The 23828-nt window shown below is 36.9% G+C and overlaps 1 protein-coding gene across 3 annotated transcripts in view; it reads right to left on the bottom strand.

Annotated features, from left to right (window-relative positions):
- The window catches only part of Ttc29 (tetratricopeptide repeat domain 29), a 198925-nt gene extending 175450 nt beyond the window's left edge, over positions 1–23475 (bottom strand). For 2 of the 3 annotated variants that reach the window (XM_047566887.1, XM_047566885.1), the window contains exons 1-3: positions 23348–23475; positions 15648–15745; positions 13776–13859 (exon numbers count right to left, since the gene is read on the bottom strand). In XM_047566887.1, coding sequence (XP_047422843.1) covers positions 13776–13859; positions 15648–15739 — 176 coding nt within the window. In that variant the 5' untranslated portion in view covers positions 15740–15745; positions 23348–23475. Of the gene's footprint in view, positions 1–13775; positions 13860–15647; positions 15746–22593; positions 22641–23347 lie in introns of all 3 variants that reach the window. The other variant, XM_047566886.1, reaches the window with a different exon arrangement.
- Between the last annotated feature and the right edge of the window lie 353 nt (positions 23476–23828).

Raw genomic sequence — 23828 nt, forward strand, 5'->3', positions numbered from 1 at the left:
GAAATAGTTGTCACCAAAAACAGTACCAGGAATGGAAAAGGTAATATAGCTTCCAATTATAATTATAGGCACAGGTGCCTTTTATTTTAGGCTTAGCAATGTGCCAAGTGCTGTTCTCAATACTTTGCATGTGATTTTCTTATTTAAACCTTACAATGTTTTTTAATGAGATAGGCACTCTCATTATTGCCTCCATTTTAAAGATGAAGAGCCTCTGGTACAACACATTTAATTAATAAGTGAATGTCACATGCCCTGTGAGAGATGGAGCTGGGGTATGGGTTCAGGTAGTCTACTTCTGGAGCCCATGTGATTAGCCATTGTTATCTTTATACTACCTCCAGGAAATACAGAATATTTCAATTGACGAAGAGGAGATTGAAACATTATTAGAAAATATCATGCAAAACTTTATCACAACAATATAAAAATCTATAAATACAGGCACATCCTAAAAAACATTACCAAAATTGACTGGAAAAGCCTTTTAGAAGACTAATTGCTATAGAAGACTTAGTCCTTTCTCCCAGAAATCCTTCCAACCAAAGAGCTAAACTGTTTCGCATAAGTTCGAAGTTTATTCATGATTAAGAAACATATATGGCATAATGAATCCCACAATTATGTAAAATTATACGCCCAAAAAAGCAACATAGCAACTCAAAACAAATTCCTTATGTTGATATTGTGTATTTACTAAAACCTGTGGGAAAAAACCTTTATGTTTTACAATATATTTGAGTCATTTCTACTAGAGTAGAGATGTGAAGAAATGCTGCTGTCACTGATATAATTTAATGTTTTTGAAAATGATGGTTCTTGATAAGGTGGGACTCAATATTTTAATGCTATCAATTCTCCTAGAATAACATAAATTACATGTACTCCCCATAAAAATTCAATGATATTTTACTGACTCTTGACAAGAAAATTCTAATATTCACACAAAATAGTAACGTACAAGAAAAACTGATCACTTGGAACAAAGAAGGGCACTGTCTGCAAGACAGAAATGTATTTCAACTACCTTAATGAAATAGTTGTAATGCCAAGACAAGAAAAGGCAAATAAATTACAGAATATGCATGTTCATGTATGTGTATGGTATAAGTATATACACATGAGAATTTGTCATTAAATATAAATGGTGTTTCAGGTCAGGGGAAGGATTTGGAGACAATTGGTTTATTTGCAAATCTTGCCGTCTTTATTTCTTACATTAATATTTTCATGATACATATAACATATATAGCATATGTTATATTGCCTTTCTACATTAAATAGTACATTTAAATATCAGTTTCCTGATCACTTCTTATCCATAACATATATGAAAGGTTTATATTAACATCATCACTAAGATCTCTTAGATGCTTATTCCTATCATTTGCTATAGCAACTTCACCAACATTTAATTTGGACTTCTGAGTTAGGTACTATTTTCCAGATTGTATAGCCTTCTTTTTCTTGAATTCTATACCCCCATCCCAACTTCAGTTTAACCATTTAGGGAGTGGTGGAGAAAAGAAAGGCTGCAGAAGCAGAGTCTATCAGAAGAGTCAGTCTATGTTGCCCTCAGTTTTGATTGACAGTTTATCTGGTATACAATCCTACGGTAAAAATAATCATCCTGCAGATTTTGAAGACATCTTGCCTTTTTCTTTCAGTGCAACACCTAGTGTTAGTGTGTACAACTGTGATGATAGCTCGATCTTTATTTCTTAAGGACAACTTATTCCCCCACCCATAAAACTTCTAGTACCTTTTCTTTTTATAATGTTCTGAAATTTCATAAGGATGTATCTAGGTTGGGTATTTTTAATTTATATTGTATTTCCTTTGTGGTTACTTTAGGAGCCCATTTCAGTCTAAATATATTCGAGTTTGTTTTCCAGTTGAAGCATAAAAAAAATTGAAGTTGGTATATGTGTCCTCTCTTTTTCTATGATTAGTCTAACTAAAGGTTGATCAATTTTTTGATCTTTCCAAAGAACCAACTATAAATTTCATTAATTTTCTCTATCATTTGGTAATTTCTCATGAAGGTGCATACTTCCAATGACCTAAATTAGGTCATTTGGTCATTTCCATATTATTTAGGTCATTGGAGGTATGCACCTTCAGGAACATACCTCCAATAACCTAAATTCTTTCCACTAGGCCCTGCCTCTTAAAGGTTTTATTACTCCCAATAGTACTACAGGCTGGTGAACAAGCCTTCATTTTACTATTCCTTTCTCTCTTTTAACTTAAAATTTAATTTGATTTATTTTTATAACTTTGTAAAAGACAGGCAAGAGTACTGATCTTAATATAAGCATTTTATATTCTACTTTTAAATATACTTGTATACTCTACATTTTATATTCTACTTTTTAATATAAGCATTTTAATGTTACAAGTTTCCTGTTATGCACTACTTTAACTTCACCTTACAAAGTTTGGTATGCTGTGCTTTCTTCTTCATTCAGTTCAAATATTTTCTAAATTGTCTTGTGATTTCTTTGATTTGTGGGTTATTTAGAAATACGTTATACAATTTCTCAAGCTGGTGGGGGGATAGCATATTGCTATTAATTCTAATTTAATTTCATTGCTGTAAGAAAACAGCAATGGATGTAAAAATTATGTATATAATTTTTTCCTTTAAGTATATTAACATTTTTTTTTTTTTGGCTCAGAATGTCTTTGCTTTGACAAATGTGCCATGCATACTTGAAAATAATGTGTGTTTTGTTGTTTGGTGTAATAGTCTGTAAAAGTTAATTATTTAAGGTGATTGATGGTGTCATTCAAAGCTTCCATAGTCTTATTGATTTTTCTATCAATTGTAGGGATTATGGTGCTGAAATTTCCAACTAAAATTGTGGGTTTGACTGTTTCTCCTCTTTTTTCCATCAGTTTTTGTCTTCTATCTTTTTAAAGTTCTGACATTAGAAGCACAAATATTTAGGATTGTGTCCTCTAGATGAGTCAACTTCTGTTATCATTATGAAATATCTCTTTTTATGATGGGTAATATTCTTACTGAAAGGAATATTTTTGAAACTCTTGAGAGCTCTAATTTTTCTTCTTTCCATTCTTTTCATGGTAAGAATTTACCATCCTTGGAAATTTTGTGTGGTCATTTCAATTACAGAAAATAAACAGGCTTAGTCATCCATCTTGATCTTGAAGAGGAGAATCATTAGGCCAAACTAACTTTAAAGACACAAACTTCCCTTGTTCAACAATGTATTTCTTTGACTGTTTGGTTGTGGGATAAGAATTGTTTCAGATAAGCTTAACTAAGGGATTTCATGAAAATCTGAATCATGATTGTAGAACAACTGGGTCCTTGTAAAGTTGAACCTGTAGGGAGGTTCTGGATTCAGCGTAGTCCTGAAAATTCAAGAGGGCTCTGGAAATCTGATCTTTAGTGTATGTCATCCATTTTCTTTATAGTTTATTCATTCTTTCCTCTCTATTAACCATTTTTTTCCATCTCATTACTTTTGCTACTTTGTTAGTCAGCATGTTGTCACTGTGACAAATTACCTGAGAAGATCAACTTTAGGAAAGAAAGGTTTATTGTGATTCCTAGTTTCAGTCCATGGTCACTTGGCACTGTTGAGTCTATGGTGAGGTAGTACATCATGGCAGAAGCACTGCTCACCTCATGGCCAGAAAATGAGTGGGGAGTGGGAGGGAGAAAGGGAGTGAGGGAGAGGTGGGCGGGGAGAGACACTAGGGTTCCAACATTCCCATCAAGGGTATTCCTCCAATGACTGACATTTCTCCCACTAGACCCATCTCTTAAAGGTTCCACCACCTCCCAATAGCACCACAAGTTGGTGAACAGCCTTCAACACGGGGCCTTTATGGGCCATTTAAGATCCAAACCATAAGAGCTTCTTTATAACAACAGAATATCTATTTCAAATTACTTAGGCTTTCTATGCCTTGGTCTCTAGGACTAATAACAAGGGTGACTCTTTATAGGGTTGCTGGAAGGATCACTTAAAACAGAGACCAGCACATAGTAATCATTTAATATATTTTGTTACTATCTTACTGGAAACAAAACTTAGCCAGGAGATGTAATAGTTATGACAAACTGTGTAAATAACCAGTTTATTGTTCATTAGGGGTGCAAAGTACTATTATAGTGCTCCATTTTAAAAATAAGTTCATGTTATAACTTTCCTTTGGTATTTAGTATCAGGAAAAAAAGCTTTTCTCTCTTGAACAACCGATACATGCCCTTTCATCAGTAACCAGAATCCTGTTGCCGACCACATCTCTCATTTTTTCAGTCTGCTCAGAACTTCAGAATCCCTCACAAGAAGGAGGGCATCTCTGGCAGCGGGGCATGTTTACATATTTTAATTGCTTTTTATTTTCTAGTTATAACCTAGCATGTGTGGAATACAAAGTGTTAACTGTACGTTTCTTCAGTCTCTTCTATAAAGAAAGTCGAGGGAATAGAAGTGCAATTTTGTGTAAATCAGAAGAGTCTTAAAGATGAATAAAATACAATCCCTGCTTTCTGAGATTCCCAGTTTAGAACAGAGTCCATTCCTTCTGGCAACTCACAGAAAGAAAGACGTTTATATTGTAATTCTGTACATGTATACACACACGTGCGCACACACACATATGTATACGTATATATTATGTAAATACATGAAATGAAAGTTTAAAGGCTACTACACAAAATATTCCAGCTTCTATAAATATTAACTCAGTGAATCTCCTAAGCGTTCTGTGGTGCAGACCTGCTGTCATTTTCCCAATTTTTTCTATGAGACTAGCCCTACTAGCTTCAACCCTGGTTTTTCCCGATGAGGAAGCTGAGGTACAGGAAGGTTAAGTAACTTACTCAAAGTTAGGCAGTTGCTCTGTTGATGAGGCTAAAGCTGAGGTTTTAATCCAGGGAGGCCGTTTCTAAAACCCGTGCTCTCTTCCATTAACATGCAGCCTCCGACAATTTGCCATGCTCTGTGCAATACACTCTTTGCATTCTGTTTCACTACACTATCTTTTCATTTTAAAAATGTTGGCCATGATTTCCAAATGAATGGTTCACACCCCCTAGTGTGAACCAGGGGGTCATCATAGTTTGTTAAACATTCATATAGGGGGACATGAAACACATGCATATGATTGTCAGTGGCTACTGAGAGAGCTATAACAAGAGCTTTGAACTCTACCCCGTGAGCAAAGAAGGACCGAAGGAGGCTCACAGAGCAAGAAACAGCAAGTCGAGGCTGGAAGATAAATACAAGCTTCCTGAGTGCACCAGAAGAGGGAGCATCCAGGCAGAGCACATGCACAAGATCATGAAGGGATAAAAGGTCATGAACACTCACTCGTTCACTGATCTCCTAACACCTGTGAGCTCAGCACCATGTGCACCAAGGATGCATATATGAGCCACAGCCCAACCTTCTTGAATCTTGTGGTCTACTCGAGGAGACAAAGACACTAGCTGTGACAAGGCAGTGCCCTCAGTGCTGTGACAGGACAAGGGCTGGGTACTTGTTATTGTTTGGATGTGAGGTATCCCCCAAGAGCTCATGTATAAGACAATGCAAGAAGGTCTAGAGGGTTATGAGAGCCTTAACTCAATTGGTGGATTAATCCAATTGAGGGATTAACCAAGTGGTAACTAAAGGCAGGCAGGGTGTGGCTGGAGGAGGTGAGTCATTGGGGGCATGCTTTTGGGGTATATACTTGTATCTGGCAAGTGGAGTCTCTCTGCTTCCTGATCCTCATGTGAGCTGCTCCCTTCTGCCACACTCTTCCGCCATGATGTTCTGTCTCACTTTGAACCCTGAGAAATGGAGTCAGCTGTCTGTGGACTGAGGTCTCTGAAACTGTGAACTCTCAAATAAAATTTTCCTCCTCCAAAATTGTTCTTTTCAGGTCTTAGTCACAGCAGCAGAAAAGCTGACTGAAACAATACTACAGGATAGTGGTAACGCTACCTGACACAGTCAAGTCGTGTAAGAATGAGGAGGAGTTAGCCATTCTAGAGTAAGAGGAGAGAGCAGTCTAAGGTCGGAGAATGGCAATACAGTGAGCATGAGAGGAGAAAGGGAGCACAGCATGATGAAGCCCTGGCCTGAGTCACTGCAGGGGCAGCTGCAGGATGGGCTCTAGAGCAGACTGCCTGCTCTCGAATCAGCTCTGGTACTTATTATTTGCATGGCCTCAGGCAAGTTACTTAACATCTATTTTTTCAACTGTAAAGGGAACTAAGGAAGATTTTTTTCTAGGATGAAATGAATTACACATGTGACACTTTTAAAACAATATCTATTGGAAATATATTAAGTGCTCCAAAGCATTAACTATGATTATTGTGTTTGCAAAAAACACAGTTCAAAGTGGAAATGAAAGAATTTTAACTAGGTATAGGCTAAAGTGTGGCTGGCCTTAGTTAGAAATGTATTTATTGGGTGTCTACTGTGTGCTGGATACCGTTGGAAGAACTGGAGACTCAGCCAGGAACATACATTCCTGCAATTGCTCAGATAGCGTCAGTAGTCATCTTTGATTTCCCCTGTACTTATCCCCTCATTCATTCCATTGTAAGTTTTGATCTTCCCATCTCCTAACTTGGACCACTTATCATTTCCTCTCCATCTGCCCTGCTCAAGCCCCCACCAACTCTCATCTGGGTCAGTGCCCTGGCAGTTGCCCACAGAACAGAGTATCCTGCAGTGATATTTTCAAAATGAAGTCATGCCATTTCTCAGTGTCAAATAATCCAGTGATTCCCAGTTACCTAGAACAAAATTTAGGCTCCTCAGACATTATTTTGACCATGTAACTTCCGATCTCTCAGGAATAGAGTGGAGGGAATGGAAGAAAAAACTTCAAAGAGCACAAAAGAAATTTGGAAAGATTCTTTTTCATTCATCACATAAAAGATTTGGAAGATACTAATGGTAATTAATACGCAAATGAATATGTAATCAATCAATTTTGATTAATTTAAGGATTGAGGGGATCAATATTGGTGAATTTACAAACAAAATCTTTAAATATAAAAACTAAGAATGAAATAAAAAATAAAAACATTATTAAAACTTCTCAAATGTATTACTCATTTTCCTGACATATGAAACAGAATAAGGTGAATGAAACAATACTGAGTTAAATACTTTGTTGTAATTAACAAACATTAACAATTACTTAAGTAGAACACATTGAAAAGGGTGCCCACAGGACTCAGCCATTTCTGTCCTTCCAAGTATGTCCCCAGAGAGTTTGGCCTTGTAATAGTGATCAGTTGTTTTGTCTTTCTCCATGTCAACTGTTATTTCAGTCTTTTAGCTTTCCTCCTCACAGATTTAATTCACCTAAAGTAGAAAAAATGGGAGGTGTCCATGGGGAGAAAAATAGCCAAACTAAGTAAATAAAAAAATCCCAATTTTGCATGCCTTTCTAAGTCAAACGACTTGGCCTAGGGATGGCTTCATATCCCCTGACAATAAACATGCAGGCCATTTTTCTAGAGTTTTTCTCACCATGTCAAGTGGGCGCACACATATGGATGTTGTTAATAGAACCCTGATAACTGAATTAGTGGAATATCCCTGATAGTCTTATCAGAAAGGGACAATCAAGTTTTGCCTAGGGGGTGTGGATCATGAAAAAGAAGAGGATATAGTCTTCCATATCTGGGTTTTTGGGCTATATTTTGTTTCACTTAACATGCTTACACTTTATCTTGAAGAAGAATGTTTAAAATATATGGAAAGATTTTCATATAGTGATGTACAGAAAATTTAGTTTAAGAACTAAAGCACAGAGTTTGTAGATATACATACATGCATGCATACAAACACACATGTAATATATGCAAATATTTATAAACACATGCACTATATATGTACTTACATATGCAAGTCTGTGTGTGTGTGTGTGTGTATGTATCTACAAGTGTGCATCTTGATAAGTTGTCTTCCCAGATCAAAGAAAGTGTAGAATGTTTGAAATGATCCCAGTACAAAGATGTTTTTAAAATTTCTAAATAATCTAATTAAAAACTAACAAAGAAAAATGTCTCTTACAAATTTTTATTCTCTTTATTTCCTACAGATAGGTTTTGAAAGTTTTTATTTCCAAAGAGAACAAAGATGGAATAGCCTTCTAATCTAGAAGTGGGCATCACCTAATTGTGCTGAACAGACCTTGCTCTGGTAATTTCTGTGGAAACCCTGAGAAAGCAAAAAGAGCACCTGTGGGCCCATAGCCTGGTCTTGATTTAACAACTGAGATGGTGACAGTGGTTAATGTCACCTCTCTAATTTCCAACACAGAAAAGAGCACAGGGTATGGGCGCAGGCCAGGGGATGATTTTTATATAGTTTCAGTAATATCGACATTTTAAGGATTATTTTCAACCATAATGCAGAACCGAAAAGGGTCTGAATAGTTCGGGGTCTTTGCTATTTTAATAGACCTGGAAGACAATATGGGAGACAAAGCTTGACATGATGAAATCACCATGTCACCATTTACCTGGAAACTGGCTTCTTCAGAAAGTTGAATTTTGCAAACCTCCTTAGAGAATGTATTGCTTAACAAAACAGCAAATTGTTTTGAAAAGAAAACAAAATGATTTCACAAGTGTTCAAAAGTAGACAAAAATGAATGAAGCAGTGGAAAAGCACAACTAAAGGAGTCTAAATCCCTTCAATGTTGTTATCAAATGTTACATGATGACTAAACATCTTCTGCTTGTCACATCTATTATAGTGCCTGGACATTGTGCAAGACCTAGATTTGCATGGAAGAAGCCATATGGGTAGTTTGCAAAAGCACCTTTGGAAGACAATCCTGAAAATCAAGACTAAAGTCTAACTAATTTAAACTTAATTTCCTATAAGTCAGTAAGAATTATACAATTCAAAATAAGTCAGGAGGGAAAAAAAGGATTTATGAGACATGAAATTAAAGGGTTCTTTTTTTTTTTTTTTTATAGCCCACACTTGGTGAGTATGGCAACTGATGGTCCTAATTGCCACTGGGCTGACTCCTAAAGTGACATTCAGCAGATATCAACTGGGGATGCTGAAAGTAAGACATTCTGGAAGAAAGCAATATCTTAGAGACATGCGCAAATTGGAATACAATTTATTCTTCCACATAACAGAACTGGATAGCTAAAGCAGAAAATAATACCAAGCAGATTAATATTCTCTGTCCCTAGATGATTTTTGTTTATTTGTATCCTCATATACATAGCTAATGTGGTAAAAAGTGCCCCCAGAAATTTGTCTGAATCTATAAATGGCACTTTTATTACTTAGCCACTCAGAGCAATTATGATATGATAATAAGTGATATTTTAAGTCCTTTTAAAAAAGTCATACTTTCTGATAATATCATACAGAATTAAAAGACTGAAGTATACCAATGCTTTTGACATGACTGTCTTCGGTAGTTAAAGATCAGTTAGACAATATCAATGAACCATTTGAAGACTAAGCTGATAAAGTCAATCATGAGTATCAAATGTAGAATGCAAATATAATGCATTTGATCTTTAAGAAATAAACTTACAAGGCACAGCAATAATCTAGTCACCTAAGAAGTAACAAAGTATTCTGAAATTCCTTCTACAAACATGGCTGACACAGAAACCCAAGCCTTCTGCCTTTTCACTGTTCTAGGCCCATTGATTGAATTTCACTAACTGGATGTGATCAGTGACAACTACTTTAGCTTGTCCAGTTCCATTGCTCATTTAGATTTTATTATGAGGTAAGAGAAGGGTTTCCTGGGGAGGTCCCATTCAAAGTGACACCCACTGACAAGGAGGTCAGCAGTGAATCCCCACTGGGAGAACAGAACGACAGGGAGAACAGGAGATAAGGTTAGAGGGCACAAAGTCCAGACCAACTTCTGGGTTGGGGGTCTTCAAGCAGAGAAATGTTGTGATCAAGTGTTTCAAAAGATCACTCTAGCAGCTGGATTTTGGTGAAATCAGCATGGTTGGGGAATAGCAGTTAGGAAACATCCTAGTGATCTTGGCAAGACATGATGGTAACGTACAATCAGTTAGGTCAATTCAGTAGGTCAATTCAGGATGTATTTTTGGTATCTGATGGGGCATCATGGGGTGGGTTCAACTGGGGCACAGTAAAGGCAATATAAAACTCCAGGTAGCCTTGGTGCTACTTGCTGAATTAGGGAAGGACTGTGGAAAGATTACTACAGGAGGGAGAGGAGGAAGGGAGAGGCAAGAGTTTGCATTGGAGTTCTTCTACTAAACCTGGAATGTCTATTTTATATCCAAGTAGACACATCAAGGGAGCTGTTAAATATAAATATTTGGAGTGTGATGGAGAAGTCAGTGTTGGATTTATAAACATGGTTGTTGTCAGATTATTTCTAATATTTGAAGCTCTAAGACTGAATCCAGGTTGCAAGTATAGATGAATGAAAGGGTCTAGGACCCAGCCCTCAGATTCCTCACCACTGAGAATTTGAAAGCAGAAATTCAGTCAGCAAAGGAGATGGAAGCAGTCCAGTTTGGAGGAACACTATAGGACAAGGGTTCCTGGAAGCCACCAGTACAGAATGTTCAAGGGCACGGTGTTGCACTCAGTCAAATGTTGAGAAGATATCAAATATGATGAGGACAGAAACATGATCATTAGATGTGGCAACAATGAAAGCCACTGATGATCCCTCATGGAGAAATTTCAGTGAGTACTGGGATCAGAAATCTATTCAGAAGAGATAAGGCAAGAATGGAATGCAAAAATAGAAAGGCACTGTTTCTGCTTCTTCTGAAGGGTAGGAAACAATAATGTAGAAGTTGGAGGTGAGTGAGAAGCCACAGGAAGTGATAGAGCAGATAATGAACGCCATTGGATTTGATCACGTGGAATAAAAGAAATCGAAGATGAAGAAAGAAAACGTTTAACTGAAGGAGAAAGTCTTGGAGCAGGTGAGAGGGCTTGGATCTAAAGAAGTGGAAAGCTGGGTGCGGTGGCAGCCTCAGCAACCTAGGTAGGCCCTAAGCAACTCAACAAGACCCTGTCTCTAAATAAAATACAAAAAAGGGCTGGGGGTGTGGTTCAGTGGTTAAGCACCCCTGGGTTCCATGCTTGGTACCAAAACAAAAACAAACAAATGAACAAACAAAAAACACAAAACCAAGTGGAAAGATCATTCTTAGAAACTGTCCACCCATCACAAGAGGAGGAAAGTCACCATGAGTGAGTCTATGTAAGTTGGTATATTTGGGTAGATGATGACAGGCTATTTGGGGACTAGACAGCATACCAAATCTAGTGCACATCAATTGTATTAATGAGTATACATTGATTTATTTGTTACCATCTTAAAGAAGCATAAGGGAATACAGAGAAAGGGATTTCAGGACATACATCAGATTGATTCTGCCTGATTGAAAATGACATGTTGAATTTCTACCCCATCACATCCTTCTATACTGTAGATCTATGACCAACCAATTAGATCCTTTTATCATGCTACTCAGACAGAGAATCAAACTCAAAATCTGCCTTGACAATTGTCATACTAGCATCTTAGTCCTCTCTGATTTCTTTCGGCCTCTGGGTTCCATCTCACGTGTGACCGGTACATATTCATTCCTTATTTGTCTACTGCTCACAGGTCTTACTCTCTCAAATAGACATTAAGGCTTAGTATGGGGCCACGCAACTGACGATATCATCGTCCCTCCCACTGTGAAAAACCTAGTATTCGATATAAAGTAAGTACTTAATAAATGCTTGTTGAACAATTTATCTTTTTAGAGTTGAATGGCTAATAAAAAGTTTTATGCAGCAATCCCTTGGCTAATAGAATATGCATAATTCTTCATAGCACCTGCTGGGCATTACTGGGAGATGCTGAAATCACTCATCAATTTTCTCCTTTATATGCTATTCAATTAGTTTGTCTGGGGTGAGATCTAGAATGTATATCAATCAAAAGCATTACAGTGAGGTATGCACAAGCTATCTTCATGCTAATGGTTTGCATCCACTGTCTTACAGAAGGCTTCAGTCTAAAAATGTACTCAAGTGTGGGAAACTTTAAGGAGAACATGATAATAAAGACTGAGAATCATCCAATGCCACTGTTTTACTGTAGCATAATGATAAATTTGAAATCAATTTGGTAATACCCTTAGTGGAAAAATAATATTATCAATATCAATAGTATTAAGAAAACATTCCTTACTATAGTCTATTTTGTATAATCTTAGTTAAATGTTTTTCTTCAGTCTACACTGAAAACTTACTTGCAAATGAGCTTTTAGTCTGTTGAATTTTTAGAAACACAAGTTTAATTCCTAATTTTATGCTTCATTCTTAAGTTAACTGGAGCTATTTGGATGTTTATATTTAAATCAGAATCCAAATAGTATTTATATACTTTTTCTTAAAATTAGTAATTAGGAAGGACAGTCAAATGAATTGGACTTTATTACCCTTTGTGCATACATGACAAGCATGTTTCTACATCATGTACAACCAGAAGAATAAGTTATATTCCATTTACGTATTTTTGTGTAAAACTGCATTCTACTGTCATGTATAACTAATGAGAACAAATTAAAAAATTAAAAAGAAAAAAGGGGAAAAATTAGTAACTATACCATCATATAATATTGGCCTTTAATTTTATCTAAAAGGTGACCATGGAAAGTTAATGAGTTAACCATCAGAAAAATATTTAACCAAAGATTCTAGATACTACACATGGCAGTCTATAGAGCTCTGCAGAAATGAGTGACAACAGTTACTGTATAATTTGGTCATTTTAAAAGTAGCTATTGACAGAATGAGTTACATTGTTTGTTCATGTTCTATGCAAATCGACAGATAATATCAAACAAAATGAAATGTATCAAGAGATTCAGAATTTTGGAATATATGAAACCTATACCAAAAATATTAGAATACCACAGCATTAGACAAAATACTAATAGTATATTAAGAGTATTTTCAAAACATTAGCTGCCTAATATATTGTAGTATTGCATAAAAATTGAAGTTTGATGAATTTCATAAGATCCATGTACGTTTATAAGATTTCCATTTTTCAATACTTTAACTGATTATAAGAAAGTCTTTAAGTCTCCATAGAAGCAATGCTAAGCCTGTTTAGTTGTTATTTTAGATTTCTATTAATTTTCCACTAACCTACATGGATTTTTATATTGCTTTGATTTATCCCATATTTTAGATTCTAACTAGTGATAAAATAGTAAAGTTTACATGATTCATTTAATCACGAATAAATCCAGACAATTTAGCATTATTTTTCACTTAAAGGATGAGCTATGATCCATTGATTCATTCTGTGGATTCTTATGGGGGAAAGAAAATACAATAAAAAAAGTTGTTTTTTTTTTTTTTCATTATCAGCAACAGAGATAAATATAAATAAAAGATAAATATAAATCTTTCTCTGATAGCTCTTTTTTCCTGTATTGAGACAGAATACCTTAAAATGAAGATTAATAAGCAATTATTGGCCCAGACTTAACTGAATATTGTAAATGTGGTAGTAGACTATCTTGGTAAATATAAGAATTTTGAGAGCCATAAAATTGGAGACTTTGATATGTGTAAGATCAATAGACATGACTTATCACTATTTAATATAATCTTTAATTTTTAAATACTATGTTCCAATAAAAAAGTGTATGGCACAGGAAAACCGAAATTTCAATAAAGAACCAAGACAAAAGAAACAAACTTTGTATTAAAGTGCCTTTAAGAGGTTATACTTACGCAGCAACCTCCTCTTTTGACAATCCTTTGAAATTCACCTCCACGTAATGATCTATGTCTTCTTTTTCTTTGATCAATTGAGAACTGAGTGGAATGGAAAGAAATAATAAAGCACTGCCTTATGAAGTTGGAAAGCTACCAAACACATAAAATGCCACTGGGAGAAAAGAAATATTCAGGGTACAATGGTATTGATAATGAATGTTATGCAATAGCTATGGAGTTAGGTTGTTAATGGATGGTTTAGAAATTTTATTTTCCTGAATGGAACAGGGATGAATATCAAGCCCTGTGTTTTATAAACAAATAAAACTCCAACATGTGGCAATAATACACATTCTTAAGTAAGTGGAGACTTCTCCTCGATGTAAGGTTTTCCATCTCGCTCACACTGTTCCACAGAATAACTTCCCAATGCAAAGGTCACATTGTGTTTGGCATAATGCCTATTTGACAATGTGTAAAATGTATTTGTTCCAAACATTATTAAATTTTGCCTTGAAATGCTATTCAAATGTTTTTTTTTAAATTTTATTTAAAACTCAAGTTATTATTAGAGGTTCAAGATGCAAATGATTTTAAGAAGACTTTACTGAGAAATATAATCACAGTGTGTTCGTTTTTCACACTCCCTTGCACCTTTTAAAATAAACGTGCTATTAGCTCTCATAACTATGATGATATGAAACCAAACATTTCCAAACATTTGTGTTTTATTCAAAAGCTATTAAAGAACGTTTCTAAAAACTTTGCCCTAAGTGGATGATAGAAGATCTTTCTTCAATAAAAAGATCTCAAGAAGTTTTCTTTTAAATCCATCTGATCTTAGGGATGTGAGATTGGGTTATGTTTTTGCTCACCTCAAAAATAAAATGTAATCTCAGTCATTAAAGAAGACAGGAAAAACAAGCTTTTACAGATTTTGCAAATATTTCACAGGATTCAAAAGTAAAACAAAATGCACACATGCACATATACATACAAATTATGCATAAATTGAAAGATTTCTCAGTAACAGAAAAATAAAATTTTGATTTGCTATTTTAAAAATTCTTTTATTTTTGCTTAGCTGTGTATTTGTTCTGATCCAGGGGCTTTGGTCTTTCCCCAAAATACTAAAAATGAGATAGGAAAACAAAGAGGTCTCATAATACTTTGATCATTATGCCTTGCAGAAATTGAGAAGTATGCAGTAAGGAAAATAGTCAAATTTACATATGAAAATTATTTATATTGATAAATAATATGTGTATTACTGAAAGTCAATAAAATTACAAATGGCAATTTCAAAGTAGCACAATCTCACTTAATATTCATAAATATGATAAAATGCATCAAGTTTTCTGTTCTGCATTTTCTCATTGATAACTCTAATAGCTCAGCAGCCATTCAAAGCAGCAGTTTGACGATGACTTTCAGGTCTCAGCATCGTTTTGGGACCTAAGGCATGCCTGTCAATCTACTCTAGTAGGAAGATTGCACCTTCACCTTCTCCAAACCAGAAGTCAGCATTTGAGACCTCACAGATTAAAAGCTATAACCCTTTAATTCTTAAAGCTTCTGCTTTCCCTTCTCTTTACACAATAAAAAAAAAAAAAAAGGAAACATCTCAAAACTCTATAGGGACCATGATATAACTACAATGAGAAATGAGATGATTAAATGAGCACCAGCTTGAAAAATAAACATATCCTTAGTGATTTGAATGAGGTTCATCAATCCTTTTGAAACAACAAATTTAAGTATCTGAATATAACAATATATACGATTCTCTTTTTCTTAAGCAATCTTATTTTCTTAGAGGTACTACTGTCATCTCTTACTGCAGAATTTTATTCTATAAGAAAAGAAATGAAAACCAGGGACACATACCTTGGAATTGATCCTGAGGAGCATGGTAGCTTCTGCCTGGCTAAGTCCATAAGCTTTGGACGTGTCATGGGTAGTGGGGGCAGAGTAGTCATTTTGGACTATAAAAAACAAGCAAAAGTGGTATTTTAAATAAATCTTCAGAGAATCCTTTAAAACATTATTAGTAATCTCCAGTCTGTCATGAATGCCTCTATAAGTAGAGCTATTGTTCTGTTTCTCAGGAATCGTACTCAGCGAGTGGATTCTGCAGGTTGCTCTTCCCATTATCCTTCTACTGTCTGATTTTTAAAATGTAGCCAATTTATTCCTGGGCTACATCTTCATCACCAAGTGGATAACAAGAAAATCCTATAAATGCACTAAGATTCAGATCAGCAGTAGCTTTGGTAGGGTTTTTTTTTTATGTTTTTTTTTTTAATTTTTTTTTAATTTATTTTTTTACGTTTACATACGGTAATGATGTTTATTTTTTTCCCTTCCCCCCACCCCTCCCACCCTTTTCCCTTTATACAGTCCTTCTTTCCTTCATTCTTACTGCTCTCCTTAGCCTAACTCTAAACCTAACCCTAAACCTAATGCTAACCCCTCCCACCCCCATTATATGTCCTCATCTGCTTATCAGCGAGATCATTCGTCCTTTAGTTTTTTGAGATTGGCTTATCTCACTTAGCATGATATTCTCCAATTTCGACCATTTGCCTACAAATGCCATAATTTTATCATTCTTCATTGCGGAGTAATATTCCATTGTATAAATATGCCACAGTTTCTTTATCCATTCATCAACTGAAGGGCATCTAGGTTGGTTCCACAATCTGGCTATGGTGAATTGAGCAGCAATGAACATTGATGTGGCTGTATCTCTGTAGTATGCTGATTTTAAGTCCTTTGGGTATAGGCCAAGGAGTGGGATAGCTGGGTCAAATGGTGTTTCCATTCCAAGCTTTCTGAGGAATCTCCACACTGCTTTCCAGAGTGGCTGCACTAATTTGCAACCCCACCAGCAATGTATGAGTGTTCCTTTTTCACCACATCCTCGCCAACACCTATTGTTGCTTGTATTCTTGATAATCGCCATTCTAATTGGGGTGAGATGAAATCTTAGGGTAGTTTTGATTTGCATTTCCCTTATTACTAGGGATGTTGAACATTTTTTCATATATCTGTTGATTACTTGTACATCTTCTTCTGTGAAGTGTCTGTTCATTTCCTTAGCCCATTTGTTGATTGGATTATTTGTATTCTTCGTGTAGAGTTTTTTGAGTTCTTTATAGATTCTGGAAATTAGCGCTCTATCTGAGGTATGGTTGGCAAAAATATTCTCCCACTCTGTAGGCTCTCTCTTCACATTTCTGATAGTTTCCTTTGCTGAGAGAAAGCTTTTTAGTTTGAATCTATCCCAGTTGTTGATTCTTGCTTTTATTTCTTGTGCTATGGGAGTCCTGTCTAGGAAGTCTGATCCTAAGCTAACAAGTTGAAGATTTGTACCTACTTTTTCTTCTATAAGATGCAGGGTCTCTGGTCTGATTCCAAGGTCCTTGATCCATTTTGAGTTGAGTTTTGTGTAGGGTGAGAGATAGGGGTTTAATTTCATTCTATTGCATATGGTTTTCCAGTTTTCCCAGCACCATTTGTTGAAGAGGCTATCTTTTCTCCATTGCATATTTTTGGCCCCTTTGTCTAGTATGAGAAAATTGTATTTATTTGGGTTTGTGTCCATGTCCTCTATTCTGTACCATTGATCTACCTGTCTATTTTGGTACCAATACCATGCCGTTTTTGTTACTATTGCTTTGTAGTAGAGTTGAAGATCTGGTATTGCAATACCCCCTGCTTCACTCTTGCTACTGAGGATTGCTTTAGCTATTCTAGGTTTTTTATTTTTCCAGATGAATTTCATAATTGCTTGCTCTATTTCTGCAAGGTACATCATTGGGATTTTAATTGGAATTGCATTGAATCTGTATAGCACTTTAGGTAGTATAGCCATTTTGACAATATTAATTCTGCCTATCCAGGAACATGGGAGATCTTTCCATCTTCTAAGGTGCTCTTTAATTTCTTTCTTTAGTGTTCTGTAGTTCTCATTGTAGAGGTCTTTCACCTCTTTTGTGAGATTGATTCCCAAGTATTTTATTTTTTTCGATGCTATTGTGAATGGGGTAGTTTTCCTAATTTCTCTTTCTGAAGATTCATCACTTATGTATAAAAATGCATTGGATTTATGAGCATTGATCTTGTAACCTGCTACTTTACTGAATTCACTTATGAGTTCTAAAAGTTTTCTGGTGGAATTTCCAGGTTCCTCTAAATATATAATCATGTCATCAGCGAACAGGGATAGTTTGAGTTCTTCTTTTCCTATTCGTATCCCTTTAATTTCTTTGGTGGTAAGGGTTTTGTTATGGGACATGGTTGCAGTTTAAGTATGAAGGTTTTTAGGATATCTATGGATTTCAAATGTTTATGTTTTGCCCCTCTTTCACAATCAATAATTGAAAATAGCTCATATTTTGCTGTTTTCTAAAACCCTTATCACTTACAAATAAAGGCTTTCCCTTATAAGTGATAGATGCTAAAAGGGATTCTTAACAAGGAGACAGCTGTCCAGATGGCATGCATCTATAATGTGTAGTAAAGCACATCACTTCAAAATGTATTGGTTTAAAAAAAGTTGCTTAAAACAATTTTATCTCTCACTTTACATACATCAAGAATTTGGACAGGACCTCATAGAGATAGCTTTTCTCTGCTCCATGATTATTAAGGCCTCTGTTGGGAAGACTTGGAAGCTGAGGTAACCCAATGTTGGGGACAGGAATCATCTGCAAGCATCTTCTTTCATAAATCTGTTAATTTTAGCTGGAATCTCAACTGGGGCTGTCTGCCAGAACGTGTGCTTGCTCACATAGCTTGGGCTTCCTCACAGCATGGCAACCTCAGACTTTCTTCTGGGGCAACTCAAGGCTACAGGCAAGTATCCCAATAAAATGCCAGGTGGAAGCTGTATCATAGGATCTGACCTTTGATGGCCCATAGCAGCACTTCCGCTGTGAAAACAGACCTGCCCAGATTCAAGGCAAGGGTACACAGCACCACCTACTGATGGGAGGGTATCAAAGCCACACTGCAAAAAGAGAATGCAGAATGGAAGATACTGTGACTGCCTTCTTTGGAAATGTGATGTGCCAGGTCTATTGAATCAAATATTTAAACGTTACTCCAAAGGAAGAAATGTGGGCACGATGTCTGCTGGAATTAGAATAGAAATATTATCACATGTTTCAAAAGTACTCACACTTCTTTTTTAACTAGAGAGGGATCCAAAAAGCCAAAGCCTCCTATACCACTCCTTGTCCCCCGCACAGTGTCCACCTGCTTTGACCTCTATCCTTAGCATCACCAAGCAACTGGAAGGCTTCTTTTAGGTTTATCTTCAGCATTTTATACCTGTGTGACCTAGAGTAAGTTATAGTCAACCTAGGCCTTGAGTATCTTCAACCTAGCCCTCATTACCTTCAACAGGTGTTTACTGAGTTATTACCTAGCATTGTCCTAGATGCTGGAGATACTGCAGTGAACAAAAGGCAAAAATATCCAATGATTTTCCATCATAGGGGTGGATGTGGAGAAAAATAGCACACAAATAAGCAAAATATGTAAAATTTTGGATGGTAACATTCTCCAGAGAAAAATACAGCAGGGAACTATAAACTATTGAAATGCTCACCAAAAGTGGAGGGATAAATAAACCTAGAAGGAGATGAGGTCGAAGAAGTTAGGGAGAATTTTGGTGGTGTCATGATGGGGTAGAATCTTGAGAGTTACTGTTTCTGATTGAGGTAAAAATCATATTTGTTTCAAAAAAATTCTATTGGTGGATTTAGAGCTCAGAAGTGTCAAGATCTTATGGTCACTTGGAATAGATTACTGTTTTTCACTAAGACTTGAAGGAAAATATCTTTTGAAATTCAATGTAGAAATGGGCAGTCTTGTGTTTCTGAAAAAGAGTATTACTTTGGTCTCAAAATAATTTTTCACATAATTAAAAAGATAATTCTAATGCAGATCAATTATGTTATAGTTCTAATAATGGTTTATCAAGGCATGCTCTGCTTCATAAATCATGTTTATTTCTATACAGCTATAGATTTAAAGCACACAATCTAATCAGTAAGCATTAGTCCTTTTCTCCAGAACAAATATCAGAAATGCTTTACATTTATATAGCATACATCATACTATAATGTCTTAATTCCTTTTAGTTTAAAATCATTTTTCTGACCAAATATTATATGAACTAGTAACTCATTACTTGGGTGACTAGTATTTACTAAGTGGCAATATTATGCAGAACATGTGTCAAGAATTTCTGACCGACATAGGGTTAAACAGCATGGACAGGTCTGAAAGGACATCAAAGTCTCCTAAATCCATTCCCCATGGTTTATTCCAGAGAAGCTCTGAAAACCATAGTCCACAGTCCTCCAATGTGACAGAGTAACTTTGAGTCAACTCAGTTCTTAAATCTCACCTACCCAGCCCTAGTAGATTTCAAATGGGAGAAAAGGTAACAACAGCTGTGTTTTCTTGAGTCAAAGCACTCCACCCTCTGCCAGTTGAGACTGTTCTGAGGTTCCCACTTTGCCTTCTCAGGCCTGATGCAATGGGCATTGGGGGCAGGTGATCTCTGCTCAATCGCAGGGTCATTCGAAGAATTCACCAAGAAACTTCCCCAATACCAAGAAAACCCAGCAACTTGCAGACAGAGGAACCAGACCCCAGGAGCTGATCCAGCCAAAGATTCCCATAAAGGTGCATATAATCTCCTGCAAAAGTTGGCCTACCAGTATGTTATATAAAATCTATCCTCTTTGATGTTTACTTGGGTTAGACAATTTTTTACTAGAAAATACAAGCATCTAATGAAATCAAATGCAAATGATGTACACGGAGAGCAACATGTCTTCTTTGTCACACAGATCAACGGCAATTTTTTTTTTTCAAATTCCGAGTCAACGTTTTCAACCATTAAAGTTTCAGCTGCCAGTTCCTTCATTTTGCTCTCCTCTGATCTGAGAACATGAGCAGCAGGAGCACCTTTACTCTTAAATTTAGTTTAATGTAAGTATTGCAAGCCCTGCTGGCAAGCCTCAAGGCACAAACTCTGAATGGGGGGCGGTCAGAGCAGAATTATAAAGTGGGAAAAAAGTTATTAACTGCATGCTGGAAAAATATCCCTCAGCCAAACTATGTTGGAAAGATTAAGCTCAGAGTTGAGGTGGAAATTGAGCAGACTCAATTGCTCTAAACCCCACCTCCTACCTTGCCAACATCAGTAGGGCAAGGATATTTTGTTCTTCATAATTCATACATAAGCACATAAGTGTACTTTATTTAACCTAATAATGATGTGTAATCTGAATTTCACAATGCACACATTTGAAATATCCCACATATTTAATGGACTCCTATAGCAAATTATTTTCTTCTCAAAGTAATCACCATCTCTTTTGTTTAGTTTTGTTTATGCTGAATTTTCTTAAGATAGAACGTGGCTATATTCTAGCAAGTAGAAGCAGCCAAAGAGAAAACAAGGAGGAAAAAATGAAAGTATGTTTAGGAGCCTGTCACTTCAGGCTTTAATTATATCTGTAGAGTGGAGAAAGCCTATTGCTCTTTGTTAATATGAGCGCCATGGTTTTCCTAGTGTTGACCAGTGTTCCCAGTTCCTAGGTGAGCTCTAACCTAGTCTCAGCAGTGAAGAAGGGGTCTAGTGCTGCATGGTCACTGACTTTGGCCCATAGCCCAAATGCAACACATCGCTCTTGGCTATCAGGGTTCTCCCAGTTCATCATAGTAGAGGAAAACACACCAGAGGAGGGTGCTAAGATGGGGAATCGCTCAGATTCAGGTGAGTAAGGGGAAAGCAGAATGTGAGGTATCTCTCTGGCTGGTATCAAAATGAGCTTAGCCCCAAGAACCCAGGCTGAAGCAGTCTGTTAGGAGGACCCAGAGGCTGCCCCCCGAGTGCCAGCAAGTGGGCTGTGCTACATGTGGCACCATGGGGCTGAGACAAAGATCAAAAGGCCGCCGGAAGCCATTCCACTGTTGGTATTCAGAAGAGATTTGGTGCATTCTTTGATCTGCTGGATGGTTCTTGTATCAGCGGTTACAGTCTCTAAGTTTGGCCCCCACATGCAAAGAAATGAGAATGGAGAAATACAGGATGAAAGGTTTGAGAGTTCTGGGTCAGGCTGAATGTGTCCCATGGTGTGAGTTTAAATTTCTGGCCCCCAAGTAAAATTCTTCAAAGAGTAACCCTCCTGCCCACTATCCCCAGAGATGCCCTCATCAGAAAACACTAAGGGTGGGGAGACTACTCCTCTGTAGACAGAGGCTTCTTAGGGAGGGACCATCTGAGGTTGACCAGTGTCCCCATAGTTCATTCACTTTGGGATAAAAGCTGAGATGAGAGAAATAAAGCCCAAAAACCACAGCAAGTAAACATATTATATATTTATATATATATAATCATTTTATATAGATATCAGGATTATATATAATCATGTATATATCAAGAGAGTTCAAAATAAATATGATTTTGCTACCATGGACAAAAATCATCCAGAAGAATCAAAACTTTTCATACTATCACCACAAGCTCTTTCTATGAAACTTTAAAGAAAACTACAGAAGAAATATCACAAATTATGCTTGAAAGAGCAAAAAATAATTCACACATGAATTTAAGAAGTCATTAAATAATGTTTATCCCTTGTATCATATTTTTTGGATGCTTATAGCACTCTGGGATGGATAATTACATAGGTTGTTAAGTAAACAGAAATCACACATTTGCTGCCAACTGACACTTATTGATGGTTAGATCAAAACATAGAGTCGGAAAAGTGTTTGAAGGCAGGCCACGTTTCACCTAACTTACATTTGCAAATTACTGCTGAAGGTCTTTCCAGGCTTACAGACTTCAGCCTGAAAAATCAGGAAGCAAAATATAAGAGCAAAGGAAAGAATGAAAGTTAAAAATTCAGTTAACAGAAGAACTCCTCTGTCTACCCTAAGCATGCAATAAGGTTCATTCATACAAAGAACATTATGTATTTGTACCTAGTATTTGTATATGAACCTATTTAGATGAACTGCTGTTAAATAAAAAACACCCAACGTGTAGACCCTATGAAACTTATCGATGGAATGCCAAAACATCTGAGATATGTGTATGCATTGACATAGTCCAATAGAAATGTGATATTAGGGACAACCACTTGTTTGTTCTCTTAAGTTTGAGATGGAGTTTCCTTCACCAAAACAGAAAATAGCTTAATCCCCCTTTTTTTCCTCCTAGTTCTATGAAAGTTTTAAGAAAACTACAGAAAGAAATATCACAAATTATGCTCCTCGAAAGAGCAAAAAGGAATTCACATATATCAACTTTTTCCTACACCTTTTTATTTTTTTCATGGCCCTGAGAGGGTCAGGGGCAAGAAGAGCGCCTTTTTCTAGTCCTTTCTACTGTTTTTTGAACGAACTGGTTAGGGCCTCGACTTAGGAAGCCTGGGTCTCACTGATGGAGAAATGTCTCAGGGTCGGGCGGGGAACGGACTTCCTGGAAAGAACAGACCACCTGTACTAGGAGCCGAGAAAGCCCTGTCCCCAGTCTCACCCCCGGCGTCACGAACCTCGGTGAACTGGCCCTAGCGAGCAACTCTGGTTTTCTGTTCCGCAAAAGTGAGTCCCCACCGGTGGCAGGTGCTGGGTGCCGACGCCGCCCCTCCTCCCGCGGAGTTTCTCAGACCTGGCAGCGCTGGGCGGAGAGGGGACGCCTAGAGCGTCTCCAGGGAAACAGAGGGGCGAGGCGGGGCAGCCAGGGGCGGAGTTAGGCTAAACCGGGGTTGCGGATTGGGCCGCTCCTAGGCCCGAGGTAAGGGTGGCGGTGCCTGGGGGAGGGGAGGGAGAAGGTGGAGCCTACCGACGGCTGGGCGGGGCGTTCGGCCCGAGACAGCCCTTCAAGAAGGACTACTTTTTAGAAGTTCTCATCACCCAAGAGCCCAGAGTTTGCCTGAGTCTTTTCCGTCAAGGTACTGCATTCTCAGTCTTTTGCATCGTGTCCCCTTTGTCCACAGATTGATGAGAAAACTCTCAGATTGACATTCGTGACCC

The sequence above is a fragment of the Sciurus carolinensis genome, chromosome 10, assembly GCF_902686445.1.
Source record: "Sciurus carolinensis chromosome 10, mSciCar1.2, whole genome shotgun sequence".
Classification (NCBI taxonomy): domain Eukaryota; kingdom Metazoa; phylum Chordata; class Mammalia; order Rodentia; family Sciuridae; genus Sciurus; species Sciurus carolinensis.